The sequence below is a fragment of the Schistocerca cancellata genome, chromosome 9, assembly GCF_023864275.1.
Source record: "Schistocerca cancellata isolate TAMUIC-IGC-003103 chromosome 9, iqSchCanc2.1, whole genome shotgun sequence".
Taxonomy (NCBI): domain Eukaryota; kingdom Metazoa; phylum Arthropoda; class Insecta; order Orthoptera; family Acrididae; genus Schistocerca; species Schistocerca cancellata.
This window is the reverse complement of record NC_064634.1, coordinates 364,847,711-364,867,134: the sequence shown is the minus strand read 5'-3', so window position 1 is coordinate 364,867,134 and position 19,424 is coordinate 364,847,711. Positions and strand designations below refer to the sequence as shown.

Sequence of the window (19,424 nt, the reverse complement as noted above, 5' to 3'; positions counted from 1 at the left end):
GTAGATGGCAAAACCTACTAGAGAAATAGCCAGGCCAACATCAAAGACTTCCACCATGGGTATGAATGTAAGATATGTGAATAGTCAGAGATGAGAGAGTGCAGCACAGGAAAGGAAGGAGCTGCTGCAATAGCTCACCACTTGCATACTCACAAAGGAGTCCTGAAGTCCCATGAAGGGGTTACTCCCAGAGAAGTGTCACATACCAGAGCACAAGTCATTAGGTGCAGTTACTGTTGAATAACTCTCCCACAAGAGGAAACTTCCTGACAGATTAAAACTATGTGCTGAACCAAGATTCACATTCGGGACCTTTGCCTTTGTGGGCAAGTGATCTACCGACTGAGCTACCCAAGCATGATTCATGACCCACCTCACAGCTTTACTTCTGCCAGTACCTCCTCTCCTACCATCCAAACTTCATATCAGTGCACACTTTGCCGCACATTGAAAATTTCATTCTGGAAACATCCCCCAGGCTGTGGCTAAGCCATGTCTCTGCAATATCCTTTCTTCCAGGAGTGTTAGTCTTGCAAGGTTTGCAGGATAGCTTCTTTGAAGTCTGATAGGTTGGAGGCGAGGTAGTAATGGAAGTAAAGCTGTGAGGATGGGTTGTGAGTTGTGCCATGAAAGAAAAAAAGTCCCAAGTTTAAGTCTCAGTCTGGCACACAGTTTTTATCTGTCAGGAAGTTTCATATTAGCACACACTCCCCAGCAAACTCGAAACCACTACTGTTAGCAATTGTTTGATGACAATGGAATGCTGGATACCACCTGATGGTATCAGTGATTTATGTAAAATACTCCACCACACTCTGGGCAAAGTTTCCTTGGTGTTGTTCTCTTTATTATAACATTAATGGGGATCCTCTCATCTTTCCCTAAAATACTCTTCATGGTCTCCCATATGGACAGATTACTACAATGATTAATTGTATTCAGTAACTTTTCATAATCTCCTGTTGTTCTCAATCTATACCTACATTTGCACTCTGAAAGCCACCTTATGGAGCACGTTAGAGGTACTTCAAGTATCACTATCACTGTCACTCCACCCTCCCCCCCTCTCCGTCCCCCACCGACAGCCAGTCATTCCACCGGAAAGGAGGTACACGACTCATGTTGTCTGTAGTTCAACCACACCTAGACGGTTAACACTGCAGTTCGATCGCACCTGTATTGTTGCTTTGTACCAGGAAGGTCTTTCAACAAGGGAAGTGTCCAGTCGTCTTGGAGTGAACTAAAGTGATGTTGTTTGGACATGGAGGAGATACAGAGACAGGAACTGTCGATGACATGCCTCGCTCAGGCCGCACAAGGGCTACTACTGCAGTGGATGACCGCTACCTATGGATTATAGCTCAGAGGAACATTAACAGCAATGTCACCATGTTGAATAATGCTTTTCGTGCAGCCACAGGACGTCGTGTTACGACTCAAACTGTGCGCAACAAACTGCATGATGTGCAACTTCACTCCCGACATCAATGGCGAGGTCCATCTTTGCAACCACAACACCATGCAGCGTGGTACAGATGGGCCCAACAAAATGCCAAATTGACCACTCAGGATTGGCATCAAGTTTTCTTCACCAATGGGTGTCACATATGCCTTCAACCAGACAATCATCGGAGACATGTTTGGAGGCAACCCGATCAGGCTCAACATCTTAAGACACACTGTTCAGTGAGGGTAGCAAGGTGGAGGTTCCCTGCCGTTTTGGGGTGGCATTACGTGGGGCTGACATATGTCGCTGATGGTCATGGAAGGCACCGTAACGGCTGTATGATACATGAATGTCATCCCCCAACCGATAGTGCAACCCTAACGGCATCATATTGGCGAGGCATTCATCTTCATGGACAACAATTCGTGCCCCCATCACGCACATCTCCTGAATGACTTCTTTCAGGATAACGACATCGCTGGACTAGAGTGGCCAGCATGTTCTCCAGACTTGAACCCTATTGATCGTGCCTTGGATAGATTGAAAAGGGCTAGTTATGGATGACTTGACCCACCAACCACTTCGAGGGATCTACACCGAATTGCTGTTGAGGAGTGGGACAATGCCTTGATGAACTTGTGGATAGTATGCCATGATGAATACAGGCATGCATCAATGCAAGAGGACGTGCTACTAGAAATTAGAAGTACCGGTGTGTTAGCAATCTGGGACCACCACCTCTGATGGTCTCACTGTATGGTGGTACAACATCCAATGTGTGGCTTTCATGAGCAATAAAGAGGGTGGAAATGATGTTTATGTTCATCTCTATTCCAATTTTCTGTACAGGTTCCGGAACTCTCAGAACCAACGTGATGCAAAACTTTTTTTGATGTGTGTATTTGTTATAAACTCTTTAATCCAATAACGCTGGTTCCATATCAAGCACGCTTATATGTTGCTCATTATGCAGAAGTGCAGAACTTTACTGAATGCCATCCGTACTTCGAAGAACATGGTATCAAAATGGGCACTGTTACCTACTGCCTTCTAATAATACTCATGGATCAATAGAGGAATTTGAGTTTCACACAATTATGTGTGGATTCCTACAAAGGAGATTTTTGGCCTTCAGAAAGTTCATAACAGACAGGTATAAAACACAGTCCAAATTTCTGCAAAAGACCAACATCAGCATATACAGGGTGTTCCATTTATCTTGCTGTTTGTTCAGATGCGAATTACAAAATGTTTCAAGCAAATGTTCTTTAGCCATCAGGGGGACATCTATCAGCATGACTGCCTTTGTTGTAGCTTTGTTCTGTACAAAGATATGAACAGCGGTATGACTTTTTTAAATGGCACCCTGTATATTTTATTCGGTAATTGATTTCCTATCCTAAAGACCTATTCAAAAATGTATCACAGTGAAACATTCACTGAGACACAATGTTATTAATTACATAACACACAATTGATGTTGACTCTCCCAGCACTTAATGCAAGTACTCGGGGTAATGGAACACATCCACGTGCTGTCGTTGACAGAGGGCAAATTTAAACGTAAGTAGAATGCACAATGGTCATTCCGTCAACCGTCATCGGTTGAAGAGTTCTGTGAGTAGAATGAACACCAATGAAGAGAAGGTAGAAATGCTACTCATCTATGGGAAATGTAAGTTGGCATAACAGTAACTGCAATACTGATTTCTTATGTACAGGTACATTTAGTACAGTAGTTTAGTCATTTTAAATACTGTTGTGTAGAGTAGGCATACAGAAAAAGCTGTCCTTCCTACAAACTGCATCGACATAACATTTCTTTTATTGTTGTTGCTGAAGGTAGGCAAAATGCTATGCAGGCATCGGAACTGTACAGAGAGTGATATCCTGACAAGAACCCACCTTCCCGACGGATGTTTTCTCATCTTGTTGCGATGCTTCAGGAAATGGGAAGTTTCAACCCATGACAACGCAATCGTCGTAGCACTCGCACAGATGGAGCTGCCAAAGTTACTGTTCTCGCTTCCATTGCTATGAATTCACAAGTGAACACACAACAGCTTGAACACGAGATTGGCATTCCTAAAACCAGTGTGCATCGTATTCTTACAAGTCACCAGTTCCATGTACACCTACATCAAGAATTGCATGGGAATGATTTCCAGAATCGTGTACAGTTCTGTCAGTGGGCACAGCAGCAAATCCTCACCAACCCGAACTTCTTCTCCAATGTTCTATTTACCGATGAATGTTCCTTCTCTAACAAAGGACAGGCACATGCATTATTGGTTCAACGACAACCCACGATGGCTTACACAGGTGGAACATCAGTGTCAATGGAGAGTTAATAGCTGATGTGGAATGCTTGGTACTACACTCACTGTCCCTTACTTCATCAATGGTAATATAAACGGCACAGCGGATACCAGCTTCCTCAGATGAATTCTTCCCCCTCTACTGGATGAAGTGCCGCTAATAACCAGGATGGTTATGTGGTATCAACACGATGGATGTCCAGCACATAATGCCTTGCGTACATGGCTACCCTTGGAAGCAAGCTGGGCTCTTCTGGAAAGATATATAAATGAGAGGTTTTGGACCAATACTTGGTAACGGCTCATTTCAGTACTCTCGCAAGTAGGCCTTCATAACATGAATTTTCATTCTGTCTATAATTCCTCCAATGATATTCCAGCCGTCTTCTGAGTGAGCCAACTGACAAAAACTAGCGAACTCACAACTATATAAAATAGTTACCAAACTCAGTACACACTGCCCAAAGCACTGCTGAACTACAACCATGACCATTCATTACCTCTCTCTTCTAACAGGATGAACAACGGAGTTCACATTCAGAACACGAGTTGTGCTGTTATGTAGAAATACTGATGGAAATGGCACTGCAATGATATCTTTGTGAGCTAATCAGAGCAAGGGCCTAATTCCAACATTTATCAATACTGAAACCATTATCTCAATTCACAAGGCCATTAACAAGACAAATTTCCCACCATTACAAAGGTAGAAGGTAAAGTTCCACATTTGAACCTGATGAGCCAATGAGGCCTGGCCTGGTGGACCAACATGTATGTCATCCTCTGCCAATAGTGTCATCAGACGCAGAGTGGAGGAGCATGCAGTCAACACAGTGCTCTCCTGGTTGTTGTTGAATTTCTTAACCTCTTCATCCTTCAACCGCTACTAATCAGTCGGGTAGCTCCTCCGTTGGCCTCACAAAGCTGACTGGATCTGTACCAGTTCTTCCGCCAAGGAAAAATCCCAGGCAGTACTGAGAACCAAAGAGATGGCAGTCAGCCATGCTGACCACTCACAAAACTAAGTTGAAATGAAGACAAGATCTTGATGCTATAGATTACATAAAAGCCAGTACTGAAGCAACACTCAGCCACAGAGAATTTATCATCCTGTATGGGGTAAGTTTACCACTGATGACCAGCACACTCTTGACAAGTAATTCATGTCCTGTACTTAACTTCTGACAAGGAATATTTGAAAGAAAGGGTGGGGGTGGGGAAGGGGCAGCTGTGACTCATAAGTTTCCTCTTAACAGAAAATCATTTTATAGTTGGCAGAAACATTAGAACTGATATATGAAGTGAAGGGCAACAGATCACTCAGCCTTGATTGTTTATAATTGAAATGATGACACCTTTTAGCAGTCAGTATACAGTAAAATGATGTGCACATACCCAAATTTCAAAGTAAATATATTTCACCACTTTCTACACCACGGGCAAACTCAAAACTCTGGTGCACAGGGCATTTAATACTGCTGATAATAAGAATAGCCTACAGACAGAACACTTTTATTTGAAATGATCTTTTAAAGCAAACTGATACTATAAACAACATATTCACAATACAAACCAGGAACATGTACGGTGAATATAAGGAACACCTATGGTGGACATAGAAGATATAGAAAGGTTTAGATCAACAGCTTTCTTGTCACATACACCAAGATGGGGTGAATTAATCTCTTTAAGGCTTATCCCAATAACAGACCCTTAATTTCAGAAATACCAAAACATTAAATACAAGCCATTAACTCTGACTTGTGACACCATCAAACATAATGGACCATGCCGTAAAACATTCTAGATGTGGAAAGACAAAAACAATTTCATTATACAAAATCGAACCAAGAAATTTGAAGAGCAACATGAAGCTATTGAGACAACCATGGAAATTAGTGGGTATTGTGTGAGGACAAAAAAACATATGATGTTCTAAGTAAAAAAAACGTCATAAATCCTAAGATTATTTTGACCGCCACAGTACTTTACTAGGCATGGCCCTGTTGGAGGTGATACGCTGTTGCCTTCCTCCAATCTTCAAAATGACTTAACTAGCCAGTTATAGGTGGGCCTACAGTTTAACATGGAATCTGAACCCTGGTGCAATTCACCATTTTTCACATCAACAAATACTGCCAGAGTAAAAGAAAGGGCAAAAGCCAAATACAAATCTTAGGACTAATGGGGGATCGAACCCAAGACCTTTGGATTTGTAGTGTGACATCATTTGATCGAACCACTGAACCTCATCTACAAACATATACCTACATTCCAAACAAATCCGGAAAGACTAGATTACATGAAATCCACAAAATTGATAGTGTCAACTTCAGTAAATCTAGATAAATAAACTGAACTCTATGATACCAACACACAAATAAATCTGCGAAAGCACAAATTATTCTAAAAACTGGTACTGAAAACTTCACCCACGTATCTAGAACAAACACTACAATACCAAAAAACCATAACAATATTATGAAAGGGAAAGTTGCCATTCATTATACGGTGGAGATGCTAAGTCCTAGACAGGCACAACAAAAAGACTGTCACAAATAAGCTTTTGGCCAACAACGCCTTTGCGAAAAATAGAGAAAAAAAACAACAAAAAACACTCCCCCCCCCCCCCACACACACACACACACACACACACACACACACGACTGCAGTCTCTGGCAGCTGAAGCTACGCTGCAGGCAGCAGCAGCTGCAGTGCATGATGGGAGTGGCAACTGGGTGAGGGTAAGGAGGAGGCTGGGGCGGGGAGGGATAGTAGGGTAGGGGTGGGGGGCAGTGGTGTGCTGCTGGGGAGCACACAGAGACAATGTAGAAAGAGGGTAGGGCAGCTAACTGCAATCTAGATGGAGGGCAGGGGAGAAGTGGCAGGGGTTTCAGTAAAGGAGAGATGAAAAAAGACTGTGTGTGTTGGTGGAATGATGGCTGTGTAGTGCTGGAATGGGAACAGGGAAGGGGCTGGATGGTTAAAGACAATGACTAATGACAGTTGAGATAAGGAGGGTTACGGGAATGTAAGATATATTGGAGGGAGAGTTGCCACCTGCGCTATTCAGAAAAGCTGGTGTTGGTGAGAAGGATCCATATGGCACGGGCTGTGAAGCTGTCACTGAAATGAAGAATGATGTTTTGGGCAGCGTGCTCAGTAACAGGTTTGTCCACTTCTTTCTTGGCCACAGTGTAGCCATTCATGCGGACAGACAGCTTGTTGCTTAACATCCATACATAGAATGCAGCACAGTGGTTGCGGCTTAGCTTGTATATCACATGACTGGTTTCACAGGTAGCTCTGCCTTTGATGGAATAGGTGATGCTTGTGACCGAACTGGAGTATGTGGTGGTGGGAGGATGTATGGGACAGGTCTTGCATTTAGGTCTTTTACAAGGATACGAGCCATGAGGTAAGGGGTTGGGAGCAGGGGTTGTGTAAGGATGAATGAGACTATTGTGTAGGTTCGGTGGACTGCGGAATACCATTGTGGGAGTGGTGGAAACGACAGTGGGCAGGACATTTCTCATATCAGGACATGACGAGAGGTAGTCGAACCCTGGCAGAGAAGGTTATTCAGTTGCTTCAGTCCTGCGTGGTACTGAGTAATGAGGGGAATGCTTCTCTGTGGCCAGACGGTGAGACTTCGGGAGATGGTGGGACACTGGAAAGATAAGGCATGGGAGATCTGTTTGGGAGGATAAATATGGTCTGTGAAGGCTTCAGTGAGACCCTCGGTATATTTCGAGAGGGACCTCTTGTCACTGCAGATACAGTGACCACCGGTGGCTATGCTGTATGGAAGGGACTTCTTGGTATGGAACTGGTGGCAGCTGTTGCACCCACTAATTACACTTCATCGAGGTACATCTGCTGCCCCCTTTCTTCACACTTATTCACTCTCAGACCTGCTACCCACAGTAACATATTTTTTTATTATTTATATCTTTGCTTTGATCTCATAATGACTTCACGCCAATTTTAGTGAGTTTTTGCCTTTCACTATCACCAACTCCCTCAGATTTCATCTTGTTTTCTGCTTTTTCACCCTTCTCGTGATTTTCCCCACATATTTGGATGTATTTTTGTGAATTTTTTTGGACAGAATTCTAGATTATTTACACAATTTTACACGTTTTTTCCACCACCATGGATCCTTCCTCCTTCTAGCTGCATCAATACAGAACCCTATCCCACATACTGGTCCTGCATTGCTGCTTGGCTCATGGAATCCCTCCAAATGGCCTTACCATCAAATTATCCATCTCTGGCTGCCAATTCTACTTCCACAATTACCCCCATCTGTTCAGATTCTACCAATCCTTAGCCCTCACCAACATAGCCCTGCAAAACCATATCAACCAAGCCCCAACCTCATTGCAGTACTTTCTCTCCATCTGCAAAATTCACCTGCTATACAATCTCGAATTCCTGGAACCTATAACACACATTGAAACTCTTCCCCTCCAGGAACCAGAGCAACATGCACAATGCCACCTCAAAAAACTCTTCATCCTGCTTACTTCCTACTCCTGCTTTGGATTACCACAGTCCACCACCATTACAACAACCTCCAAACCTTCCTCATGTTCCCTCATAGCTGGTTGGTTGGTTGTTTGGGGAAGGAGACCAGACAGCGTGGTCATCGGTCTCATCGGAATAGGGAAGGATGGGGAAGGAAGTCGGCCGTGCCCTTTCAGAGGAACCATCCCGGCATTTGCCTGGAGTGATTTAGGGAAATCACAGAAAACCTAAATCAGGATGGCCGGACGCGGGATTGAACCGTCGTCCTCCCGAATGCGAGTCCAGTGTGTCCCTCATAGCTGACAGAGCCTGTGTTGCAGACCTACTACATTTACCCCACCCCTCCAAAACTCCCTCCCACCACCACACAGAATCCAGAACCTAAACACATCAGAAACATAGTCATGAACCTTCAGAAGCCTTAGCCCCACAGAAATATCACTCTTTTCAAAAAGGCCTCACCTTTTGCCCCACTCCCACATTCACCCATGCAGGACTTGTTAAAGACCTTCTCTACTCCTCCCATTCCCTACAGTGGAAAAACTTTTCTGCCACCAACCTTATCAATCAGACTCAACCAAAGAACCCTGCCTGACTCAATTCACTCCTCCATCCAACAGAGATCCACTCCCATTGTTAACTTTCTAGAATTTCTTTACCTCCAACCTTGCCTCACCATCATTCCCCAAATCCCTCAACATGCAAACTAACCTTACATTTGCAGAAAGAACTGCAGTCTACTATCTAAAAACTGATGCCGACCTTATAATCCTACCTGCGGACAAAGGCTCCAACACTGTTGTTTTGAACTGCAAGGATTACATGGCACAAGGACTCCGTCACATACATCCACCTACAAACCTTCCACAGTAATCCCATCCCAGAAATCCAGCATGATCTCCAGTCACTCCTCAAATCCTTAGGCTCATCCCAAAATCTCTTCCTGGACTCCATCTTTCTGCTCACCCCTACCACGCCCCATACTCCTATCTTCTATATGCTTCCTAAAGTCCATAAAATGAACCACTCAGAATGGTCCATTGTGGCCGGTTACTGTGCTCCCATTGAGAGAATCTCTGCTCTCATAGACCAACATCTTCAACCTATTACCCGGAACCTACCCTCCTACATAAAAGATATGAACCATTTCCTCCACCAACTCTCTACAGATCGTATCCCTTTACCACATGGTACCCGGCTCATCACTACTGATGCCATCTCTCTTAACACTAATATCTATAATGCCAATAGCCTTACCACCAAATACCTGATGAATTCCAAACCAACAACCTCCTTCCTTGTCGCCATGGCCAACTACGTCCTCAACCACAATTACTTCTCCTTTGAAGGCATTACCTAAAAACAAATCCGGAGTACAGCTAGAGGACCTGCAGGGCACCATTTATGCCAACTTATTCATGGGCCAATTAGAGGAATCCTTCCCAATCACCCAGAATTCTAGACCCCTCACCAAGATCAGATCAACTGATGTCATCTCTGCAAACTCTGTCGACGGTGAGGATACCCTATCCACATTCCTCCAGGACTCAATAGCTTCTCCTCCATTTGCTTCACCTGTTTCTACTCAACCCAAAATGTCACCCTCCCAGACATTGACCTCCACCTCTAAGATGGCTACATCAGTACCTCTCTCCATATTAGAGATGGGCAAACTGAAACAAGTAACTGTTTCGAAACAAATGAAACAGTACAATGTAATGTTTCAATACGCTGTTTTGAAACAGTGAAACAGTGTGTGTGTTTTGTAATCTAATAAACCTACACATTTTATCATCTTGAATGTCTACTGTATACATATGTCCATATAAACACAAATGAGGTGCGAGAGCGCTAATCATATTGCAGAAAGTATGAAACTGTCACTTAGGTGTCTTGGCAGTTTCGTATTTCCTGCAGCAAATGCACTGCTTTCGTGTCGTGTGACTTTCACACTTTTCAATTGGCTGAGGACAGCCATAGCTGAAGACAGAAGAACCACCAAGAACAGAACTTGATGTGGGAGCAAACTGCAGAAACAACGAATTTGCTACTGGGATTCCTACATTCCGTTAGTATGGGTAATATACCCATCTTGCTAATTTCCCTGCACACAAAAGGAATCATTGTGGATAATAGGCACAGTGACTATAGACTCACAAATAATGCCAAATAATTCGAATAAATAACAGAATACAACAGAAAAAATTTTTGTCTTTCAAGGTGTTTCAAACTGTTACTGTAAATTCATCATGCTTCTCAGCCCTTCCAGTTCACCATTACACTATCAGTGATATGTCAAACAGATTGCTTGCAATTATACCTACATCATATAATAACTGTCACTCTACGCCTTTCTTTATTCAAAATATGCGTTTCTTAATATGATTACTGCACATGAACAGAGAAGCATATTTTATAAAAAAAGTGTAATTTAACTGAACGATTTTCACATATTTATTATTTTGAATGTGAATAGTATGCGTTGTTTTATTGTTTGGTTAGTGTTTATAAAGCAGATGTTTCGCCATTTCGGAATAGGACAGTCAGGTAGAAACGAAGCTTTATTTTCGGATATCGTAAGCTTCACGCTATTGCTTGTCAAAAAGATTTCGACACTCTTGAAAGTGTTTCATGAAGTGGGATGTTGTGTTTCAGTACCTGTGCCGAGCCCGAATCTCGTCCGACACAGAGCGGAATGAAACATCACTGTTTTGATACAATTAGTCCGTTTCAAGCACAGGTGGACTGAAACAGCCTTATTTTGAGACAACGATACAGTTTCTGTGTCTGGCTCGAGATCGAATCGGGTCTGGTTATCCGAGGCAGGGGCGGAATAAAACACGACTGTTTCGAAACAGTGAACCACAGTCGTTCCGAAATACTGAAACAGTTCCACGTATCGATACACTGTATCGAAACATAGAAACAGTGGCCAAGTCTACTCCATATCAAACCTACTAACCACCAGCAATACCTACACTTCGACAGCTGACACCCGTTCCATACCAAGAAGTCCCTTCCACACAGCCTAGCAACACGTGGTTGTCGCATCTGCAGTAACAAGCGGTCCCTCTCGAAATACACTGATGTGGTTGCACTGAAGCCTTCACAGACCATAATTTTCCTCTCAACCTTGTACAAAAACAGATCTCCTGTGTCTTATCTTTCCAGTCTCCCAAAACCTCCCAAAGTCTCAATGTCCGGCCACAGAGGAGCATTCCCCTCATAATCATAACTCAGTACCACCCAGGACTGGAGCAACTGAATTACATCCTCCGCCGGGGTTCGACTACCTCTCACCGTGTCCTGATATAAGAAATGTCCTGCCCACTATCCTTGCCACACGTCCTACACTGGTATTCCACTGTCCATCAAACACAATATACTCGTCCATCCTTACACAACCCCTGCAACCAACCCCTTACCTCATGGCTTATATCTATGTAATAGACCTAAATGCAAGACCTGACCCATACATCATCCCACTGCCACCAACCTCAGTCCGGTCACAAACATCACCTATCCCACCAAAGCTAGGGCTACCTATGAAACCAGTCATGTAATCTATGAGCTAAGCTGCATTCTATGTGGGCACGACAACCAACAAGCTGTCTGTCCTCATGAATGGCCACTAACAAACTGCAGCCAAGAAACAAACAAGTGGACCACCATGTTGCTGAGCACGCTGCCCAACACAACATCCTTTATTTCAATAACAGCTTCATAGCCTGTTGCATATGGATTCTTCCCACCAACACCAGCTTTTCTGAATTGCACAGGTGGGAACTCTCCCTGCAATATATCCTACATTCTTGTAACCTTCCTGGCCTCAACCTACGTTACCCATTGTTGTAACGTATTGCGAATACACAGACAGAAGGATCCTTTATTGTATGATTATATGATAGCGGAACAAACAATGGTAGCAGTTACTTCTGCAAAATATCTGGGAGTATGCGTACGGAACGATTTGAAGTGGAATGATCATATAAAATTAATTGTTGGTAAGGCTGGTGCCAGGTGGGATCCATTGGGAGAGTCCTTAGAAAATTTAGTGCATCAACAAAGGAGGTGGCTTACAAAACACTCGTTTGACCTATACTTGAGTATTGCTCATCAGTGTGGGATCCGTACCAGTCGGGTTGACAGAAGAGATAGAGAAGATCCAAAGAAGAGCTGCGCGTTTCGTCACAGGGTTATTTGGTAAGCGTGATAGCGTTACGGAAATGTTTAGCAAACTCAAGTGGCAGACTCTGTAAGAGAGGCGCACTGCATCGCGGCGTAGCTTGCTGTCCAGGTTTCGCGAGTGTGTGGTTCTGGATGAGGTATCTAATATATTGCTTTCCCCTACTTATACCTCCCGAGAAGATCACAAATGAAAAATTAGAGAGATTCCAGTGCACACGGAGGCTTTCCGGCAGTCGTTCCTCCCACGAACCATATGCGACTGGAACAGGAAACGGAGGTAATGACAGTGACACGTAAAGTGCCCTCTGCCACACACCGTTGCGTGTCTTGCAGAGTATAAATGTAGATGTACCCATCCAGCCCCTTCCCTGTTCCCATTCAACACTACACAGTCCTCATTCTACCAACACACACAGTCTTTTTGCTTCTCTCCTTTTCCACTACCCCCACCACACCTTTCCCCTGCCAAGCAGACCACTGCCCCTCACCCCTACCCTACTATCCCTCCCCCTCCCTGCCTCAGCCTCCTCCTTACCCTCACCCAGTTGCCACTCCCATCATGCACTGCTCCTAGTGCTCGCAGTGTGGCTTCAACTGCCAAAAACTGCATTCATGTGTGTGCGAGTAGCGTTTGCATAAGCGTTTGTGGGGGGGTCAGGTATTTTCTCTGCCTCATGATGACTGGGTGTTGTGTGATGTCCTTAGGTTAGTTAGGTTTAAGTAGTTCTAAGTTCTAGGGGACTGATGACCATAGATGTTAAGTCCCGTAGTGCTCAGAGCTATTTTTTTAAGCGTTTGTGTGTGTATGTGTGTGTGTTTTTGACAAAGGCCTTGTTGGCTGAAAGATTATTTGTGACCGTCGTCTTGTTGTGCCTATATGCGATTCAGCATCTCCACTAAATAGTGAGTGGCAACTTTCCTGTTTTTAATATTGTTACATTCCATCCTGGATTTTCCATTCATTGTTTGAAGAACCAAAACATATTGCTCTGTCATCGAAAACCTCGTTTAACCAAAATGGCTACTACAGCAAAAGCAGTGATACCAAAAAACCAAAACTTTCTGATCTAACTGTTACTGAAAACCACACTGGACCTAAATACCTAGAACAAACTCTACAATATTCATTTGTCTTTACCATTATTAACTGCAACTAATAATCAAACCCACAAAGTCATTAAAAAATTCCTTTAACATGAAATTCAGTATACAATGAAGATAACAAAGCATAAATCAATATCTCTCTCTCTCTCTCTCTCTCTCTCTCTCTCTCTCTTTCCCCCCCTTTCCCAGCCACCACACGTACTTGGCAAGCAAACCAAACAACTTTAAGAAGTTGATCATTGTCACCATACCATCACTCATTTCATCATGTGACAATCTAATATGGAATTACCTCTTCAAATTTGTAACTAATAACAAATGCAAAGCAAAAATTAAAAATCCAAATATTAGTAATACACTAAACTACCAATTCCAATTAGCTTGCCACAAATTTGATGCCAATAGCTACTAACAAACGCAAAAGTAATATGAAGCAGACAAGTAATATAATACACCTAAAAGATAACACTGCACCTGTCCAGTCACTAACAATATTCAATTGTGTACCATCGACATTCAACACTAGAGAGAGAGCCACCACTTGTTACAAAATGCCCTCTTCAAACAAAACCACCTCCAAAATATTGGCATGCAACTCTAGAGGGTGCCAACACACACAACAAAATATCCTTTATAAACATGATCAATTTCAAATGCACTGAACAACCATGACACCATGTAACACAGTACTCATGATGCAAGTCCAAACTTACAGCAAGTTCTGCATGTTTTAGTTGAGGCCTAATTTCATTGGTGTCAGAAAAATCATATTTTTAACATTTTCCTATAACATGGAAGAACACAATATGACTTTTGAAACAGACACAGTGGAAGGGAAAAATACTGGTAGCAAATCATATTTTGTGGTCGTGCAATCAATGCCTTTCAAAATCTGTAGGTCCACCATTATATGCCTACTATTACAATTCTACTTCTGCTTCTGTTTCACATCTATTTCAACTAATGTAACAGCCATACATATTAGTTGTAAGACTTATTACTAGAACCTTATGGTAAACCCACAGATTTGTACACATAGTGTGTGCTCAGAAATTACCAAAATCACTTTCTGTTTATACTGGAGCCTTACTACCATGAATTTATTTAACAGATGCACTATGTGTACTGTAAGCTTCACCCTCCTCCTTCCCACCGTTACCTAATTTAATTTAAATTTTACGTGTAACACACAGTCTTTTTGGTTGATCATTTCTTTTTTCCCCAGAGTAAGCTGATCTTAAACTGCATGTATGAATATAATACATTCAAGTTTAATACTTCATTTCTTATTTATTAGTTTTAATGCCATTGCCAGCTTTAGAGTGTTACTCAACTGACATTATCTAAAAATATTTACTGCACTCTCACAATCCAATATCACTGTACCACAATATAATCACAAATAAATTACAGCTACTAGTTTACAGTTTTAATAAAATGTGACTTTATTCTATATGTGATGATCGGATTAGTAACCTGTATCCTTCCACAATTTTCTTCCAATTTAAAAAGGAAAAGAACAACTTACTACCCATGTTTCACAAAATTTTGAGTTGCAAACAACAGTCAACATAACCTCAAAATGTCAGCTATGAAGTTACACACACCATATCCTCTTAACAGAAAGTAGAAATTTAAATCATATATCCTACAAATATACAGTATTAAACTTTTCTGAAAAGCTCCCATGATTTCAAAGTTCTCAGTAGTACAACAACAACAATCACATTAATGGTGAATTACTTAATTATCTAAATCTGTGACTGATACTGGAAAGCAAAAGACCGAGAATTTGCAACAACATGCAACTAATGTAAGAGTCTGGCGTCATAATATGGGCCACCAATTAATATTAGGAGGCACAACGGAAATGAAAACGAAAAAAAACTATCGAAAATACTTTTTAACTGGCATAAACCCAAACAAGGTGCAAAAATTTATAACTGTATTGATATTTTTTGTAGAGGATAACATACTTTAACTTAGAATTCAGGAAGAAAGTCAACTGCTGTCGAAAATTGAGCCAATCTCGTCCTGTTAGTTGACACCGTGTTTCATTCAGTCATTGTTTATTAGATAATCAAAGTTGACAGAAGTATATATTGAAGTGTCTACGACTTCATATTCACCAAACTTTCGCTGCCAGAATGAACATCAAGCAAGAGACCACCGACACTGATGTTAGTGGGCGAGTTTCCTACTATTCATTTGTCAACAAGGTGTTTATGTTGTTAGAACAGTTTTGCTCCTTGTAAACAGCTATCAGGTACCTTTACGACAATCGTATGCAAAGCATGTGTTTCGCATAACAACTGCAGAAGTATAATGACAGATCTGTTTACTATTTCGAATGCACTAATGCTAAGAAGGTTTACCTACTGAGTGTCAAAAGAGTGTCTATCTACTGTCAACGGAAAGAATATAAAAGTTACAAATTCAACACAGAACAGCTCAATATTTAAGCACTGCTAAATAACAGGTGCACATACGAACCTTGAATCTGGGAACTGGGATGTCTAGTGGCTCTAGTCTTGTCCATATTCTTGTAATTTGCGATCTCGGATCTCGAACCTGGACAGGAGGGTACGTAGGATCATTGAGCACCGTACCATCGTACCTATACAACTTTGACGCACCTTTCACAAGACAGGGATCAACAACGAGCTTGTAGTTTCTTAGTTTATTAGGGTTATGTGAACTTGGTCGTGCATTCGAATGCGTTTGCTCCATTATCACACTCATATCTGTAATAGAAAAACTTTAATGTAATAAACAAATTTCTCAGGCTCTTCAGACGGCAAACTAGAGCATGCACCACAATGAACACAAAAATAAACCTCCAATAACTACAGAAATGTACGAATGACACTAGAAACTTGAGACATACAACTATTTACTCAGACAATACACATCACTAACACACTCGAAACCTGGGCTTTCACCTTAAACCCTGTCACGGCAGAAAAATATTGGTAAACAACCGTAAACTGGTCACGATGTTCATTTTTTAAGACATCAAGCGGTGCGATATTTGTTAAGGAGAATTTGGTAGGTAATATCTGTATCTTCAGCGAAGTTTACTTACCTGCATGAGAATGGAGGTGTCCTGTACGTGACAACTTATTTCTGACTGTTTATACATATCTTCTAAGGTTTCATTTAGCTTTTTAACAAGAGCACGACATCAGTCTCTCCATCATCATTCACTCCTAACCTCCATCAACTCCATGGTTACAGCATTATTTCATACGAAATACTTTCGACATTACTCGTGTAAAATCCCCTCCGGAAAATAAATATATTAGATTTTTGCAATTTACAGCATTTATGAAACACTTATCACTATATTTTATTACAGCTTCACTGTCAGGGTTTTAAATGTTTTCGTGACTAGATTTGTTATTGTTGAGTAAACCAGTCGACCATTGGTCGAAACACATTCGAGACAGGCATTCGCTCCAATCATCAACTTACGTACAAAGCAACGAGAGTATTCTCACTTTGCCTTGGAGTGGAATCGTTGAGTTGGTTCTGCGGTCATCAGGTGAATTGTTTGTAATATTTAAGCAATTTTGTTGTATATTAACTCAGTGTTTGGGAAATTATTTCGTGTTCTTGTTCAATTAAATCCACATACTTGTCCCAGGCACCACCATGTCGCTGAAAGTAGCTGTACCAAATGTTAAAGCCCAGGAAGAAGCCGAAGAGGAGGAAGAGCAGGAGCTAGTAGATCCTCAACAGTCACTAAAGGTATATATATATAATCCGAGCAGTAACATACATTTTTGCATATAATAGCGTTAAAGAAGTTTTAAGTTAATACTTTGTCACGCCATCGGCGTTACGGCATAAATAGTGACCACAGTTGGAGCAGTTCTCACTGTATTTTAATTACTTGTGTTACAGGAACAGTGTGGAGAAGAGAAGAAATGTGCTGCAATGTATGAGAGATATCAAGCTTGCAATGATAGAGTAAATTCAAGAAGTAAAACGACGGAGACTTGCACTGAAGAACTGTTCGATTACCTTCATTGTGTGGATGTCTGTGTCAGCAAACAGTTATTTAAATTCCTTAAATGAGAATTCCTGAGGAAGAATGTAATTAAATTTCTGCTGTAGAGCATTGTGTATAGTGAAGCATCTACTGGCTTCTGTACAAATATAGAAATAAAAGTGTACATATTGGTGCCAAGGCTAATTTATGTATTATAATCCACTATGATTCTGTGTTCGTAAGAGTTATGAATGGCAGTGAAACAGAATAATTATTTTTTATTAGGAGTTGTTAACGATATGTATTCCAAAACCTTTCCTCAATCTACTTTAAAGTCATATCACTTGCTGTATCAATCAACATAACATTCAGTATGATAATTTGTGGTAGCATACTTTAACAGTATTTGGAAATAACCATACATTGTTCTCTTATTGCTTTGAAGATGTTTCACGTAATGTGGAGTATTATATATTCATGCATTGCCTGTGAGTAAGAAAAGAGTTAAAAGCGCCAAAGTGAGATAGAGATAGATTAGTAGTTGAAAACAAAACATTTATCAGTCTCTTTTCTATTCTTTCTGAGATAGGTAATCAAGAAAAGGTGAGAAGGATACATCTAGGATGAGGAAGAACAGCAATATCTTTCCCCACAAGAAAATAGTGTACAAGTTTTAATAGCTGTTAACAGTGGTGAACTGTGATTGAGCATTGGATTAATTTATCTATCTTGGTAAATGTTGCTTATTTGCAAAATGGCTGTTGTTTTCAGTATGTGATCCAATCTGTACAGAACCTCAAAAATCAAAGTTCCTGGTGCAATATTCATTACTTTAACAGAAAAATTCCCGTATTCTATTGAAAAACAGAGTATATGATGAAAGTATATTACTTCTACTGCTGTTGTCTAATTAAAAAAGTATCAGTAGAAGCAACACACTGAACAAAGCTGTTACATTGTTAGTACAAATAACATTTAATTTGAAAGTGCTTATCAGTTATAGAAAATGAATCAACTTTTTACCTCTCACCCAGGGGTGTGAGTAACCTGCTTCTCCTTCCTCAGCATATCCATCTTTTCTACCTGAAGATGGGACTAATAGATTAGTTTTTACTGTTTTGTGTGTGTATTGGCCATACTGGAATTTCACCTCATTAAGGTGGGTACTGGACCGACAGTTAATACAGTATTTGCTTTGAGGTCTTTATTTATAGCAGTTGCTGTTCTAATCCTGGGGTGAATAACTAATCGTGAAATAGCAAGTGTAGTGCAATATAGGTGTCATAATAGAGCTAAAAGCAAGTAAGCTTACAAAACATGAAGTAGATATGAAACTAAAAAGTTTTCTTTTGTGGAGCATTGAATCACTTGGGCTATTAAACCAACACTATGGCTGCACATACTGGTTGATGGACAACAGTAGAGAGACAAAAATACAGGCTCTTTTAGGTACGCTAGGGATTTCTTGTCATGTCAGATTTTTATGTATTTTATTATTGAACTTTTGACGACTTTCTCTGTTACTACAGAGTTATCTGGAGTCAGTTTTCAATGTATAATATCTGAAATGAGTTAATTTTTGGATAAGTATTACATAGTGTCCCATCTCAATTTTCATACCTGATATTTTGTAATTAAACATTATCCTCCAACAAACTTGTCAGTGATTTGTCTGTTACGTAATACAGCTTTTCTGAACTTACCTTACAGTTTCAGACATTTATAGAGAAAACTGTGTTCAGCGTGGAGTAAACGTAGTCATCGAGTCGTGCAGTAGATAGATTTGTCTTAACCAAGGTTATGAGGTGAAGGCATTATCAAGATTGAGCCATTTTTTATATGA

The 19,424-nt window shown here is 41.1% G+C and overlaps 2 protein-coding genes across 3 annotated transcripts in view; one reads left to right on the top strand and one right to left on the bottom strand.

The window, feature by feature from the left end:
• Positions 1 to 16,854, bottom strand: part of LOC126100296 (histone-lysine N-methyltransferase SETD1B) — a 191,271-nt gene extending 174,417 nt beyond the window's left edge. The window contains exons 1-2 of the mRNA XM_049910902.1: positions 16,673 to 16,854; positions 16,081 to 16,331 (exon numbers count right to left, since the gene is read on the bottom strand). Of these exons, the coding sequence (XP_049766859.1) occupies positions 16,081 to 16,329 (249 nt within the window). The 5' untranslated portion in view covers positions 16,330 to 16,331; positions 16,673 to 16,854. The remainder of the gene's footprint in view (positions 1 to 16,080; positions 16,332 to 16,672) is intronic.
• Positions 16,855 to 17,010: 156 nt separating this feature from the next.
• LOC126100297 (cytochrome b-c1 complex subunit 6, mitochondrial-like) lies at positions 17,011 to 17,785 on the top strand. Of its 2 annotated transcripts, none has more exons than XM_049910903.1 (3): positions 17,011 to 17,131; positions 17,215 to 17,337; positions 17,494 to 17,785. In XM_049910903.1, the coding sequence occupies exons 2-3, from the start codon at positions 17,242 to 17,244 to the stop codon at positions 17,665 to 17,667; spliced, it is 270 nt and encodes an 89-aa protein (XP_049766860.1). In that variant the 5' UTR covers positions 17,011 to 17,131; positions 17,215 to 17,241; the 3' UTR covers positions 17,668 to 17,785. The 2 variants fall into 2 exon arrangements, with proteins under 2 accessions (XP_049766860.1, XP_049766861.1); XM_049910904.1 differs by having other exon boundaries at positions 17,013 to 17,131; positions 17,234 to 17,337.
• Positions 17,786 to 19,424: the final 1,639 nt, after the last annotated feature.

Bases quoted from the DNA above. Each gene is read 5' to 3' on its own strand.
- LOC126100297 (XM_049910903.1), top strand. From the start codon at position 17,242: ATGTCGCTGAAAGTAGCTGTACCAAATGTTAAAGCCCAGGAAGAAGCC. The intron at 17,338-17,493 runs GTATATATATAT...CTTGTGTTACAG, and splicing joins ATCCTCAACAGTCACTAAAG to GAACAGTGTGGAGAAGAGAA.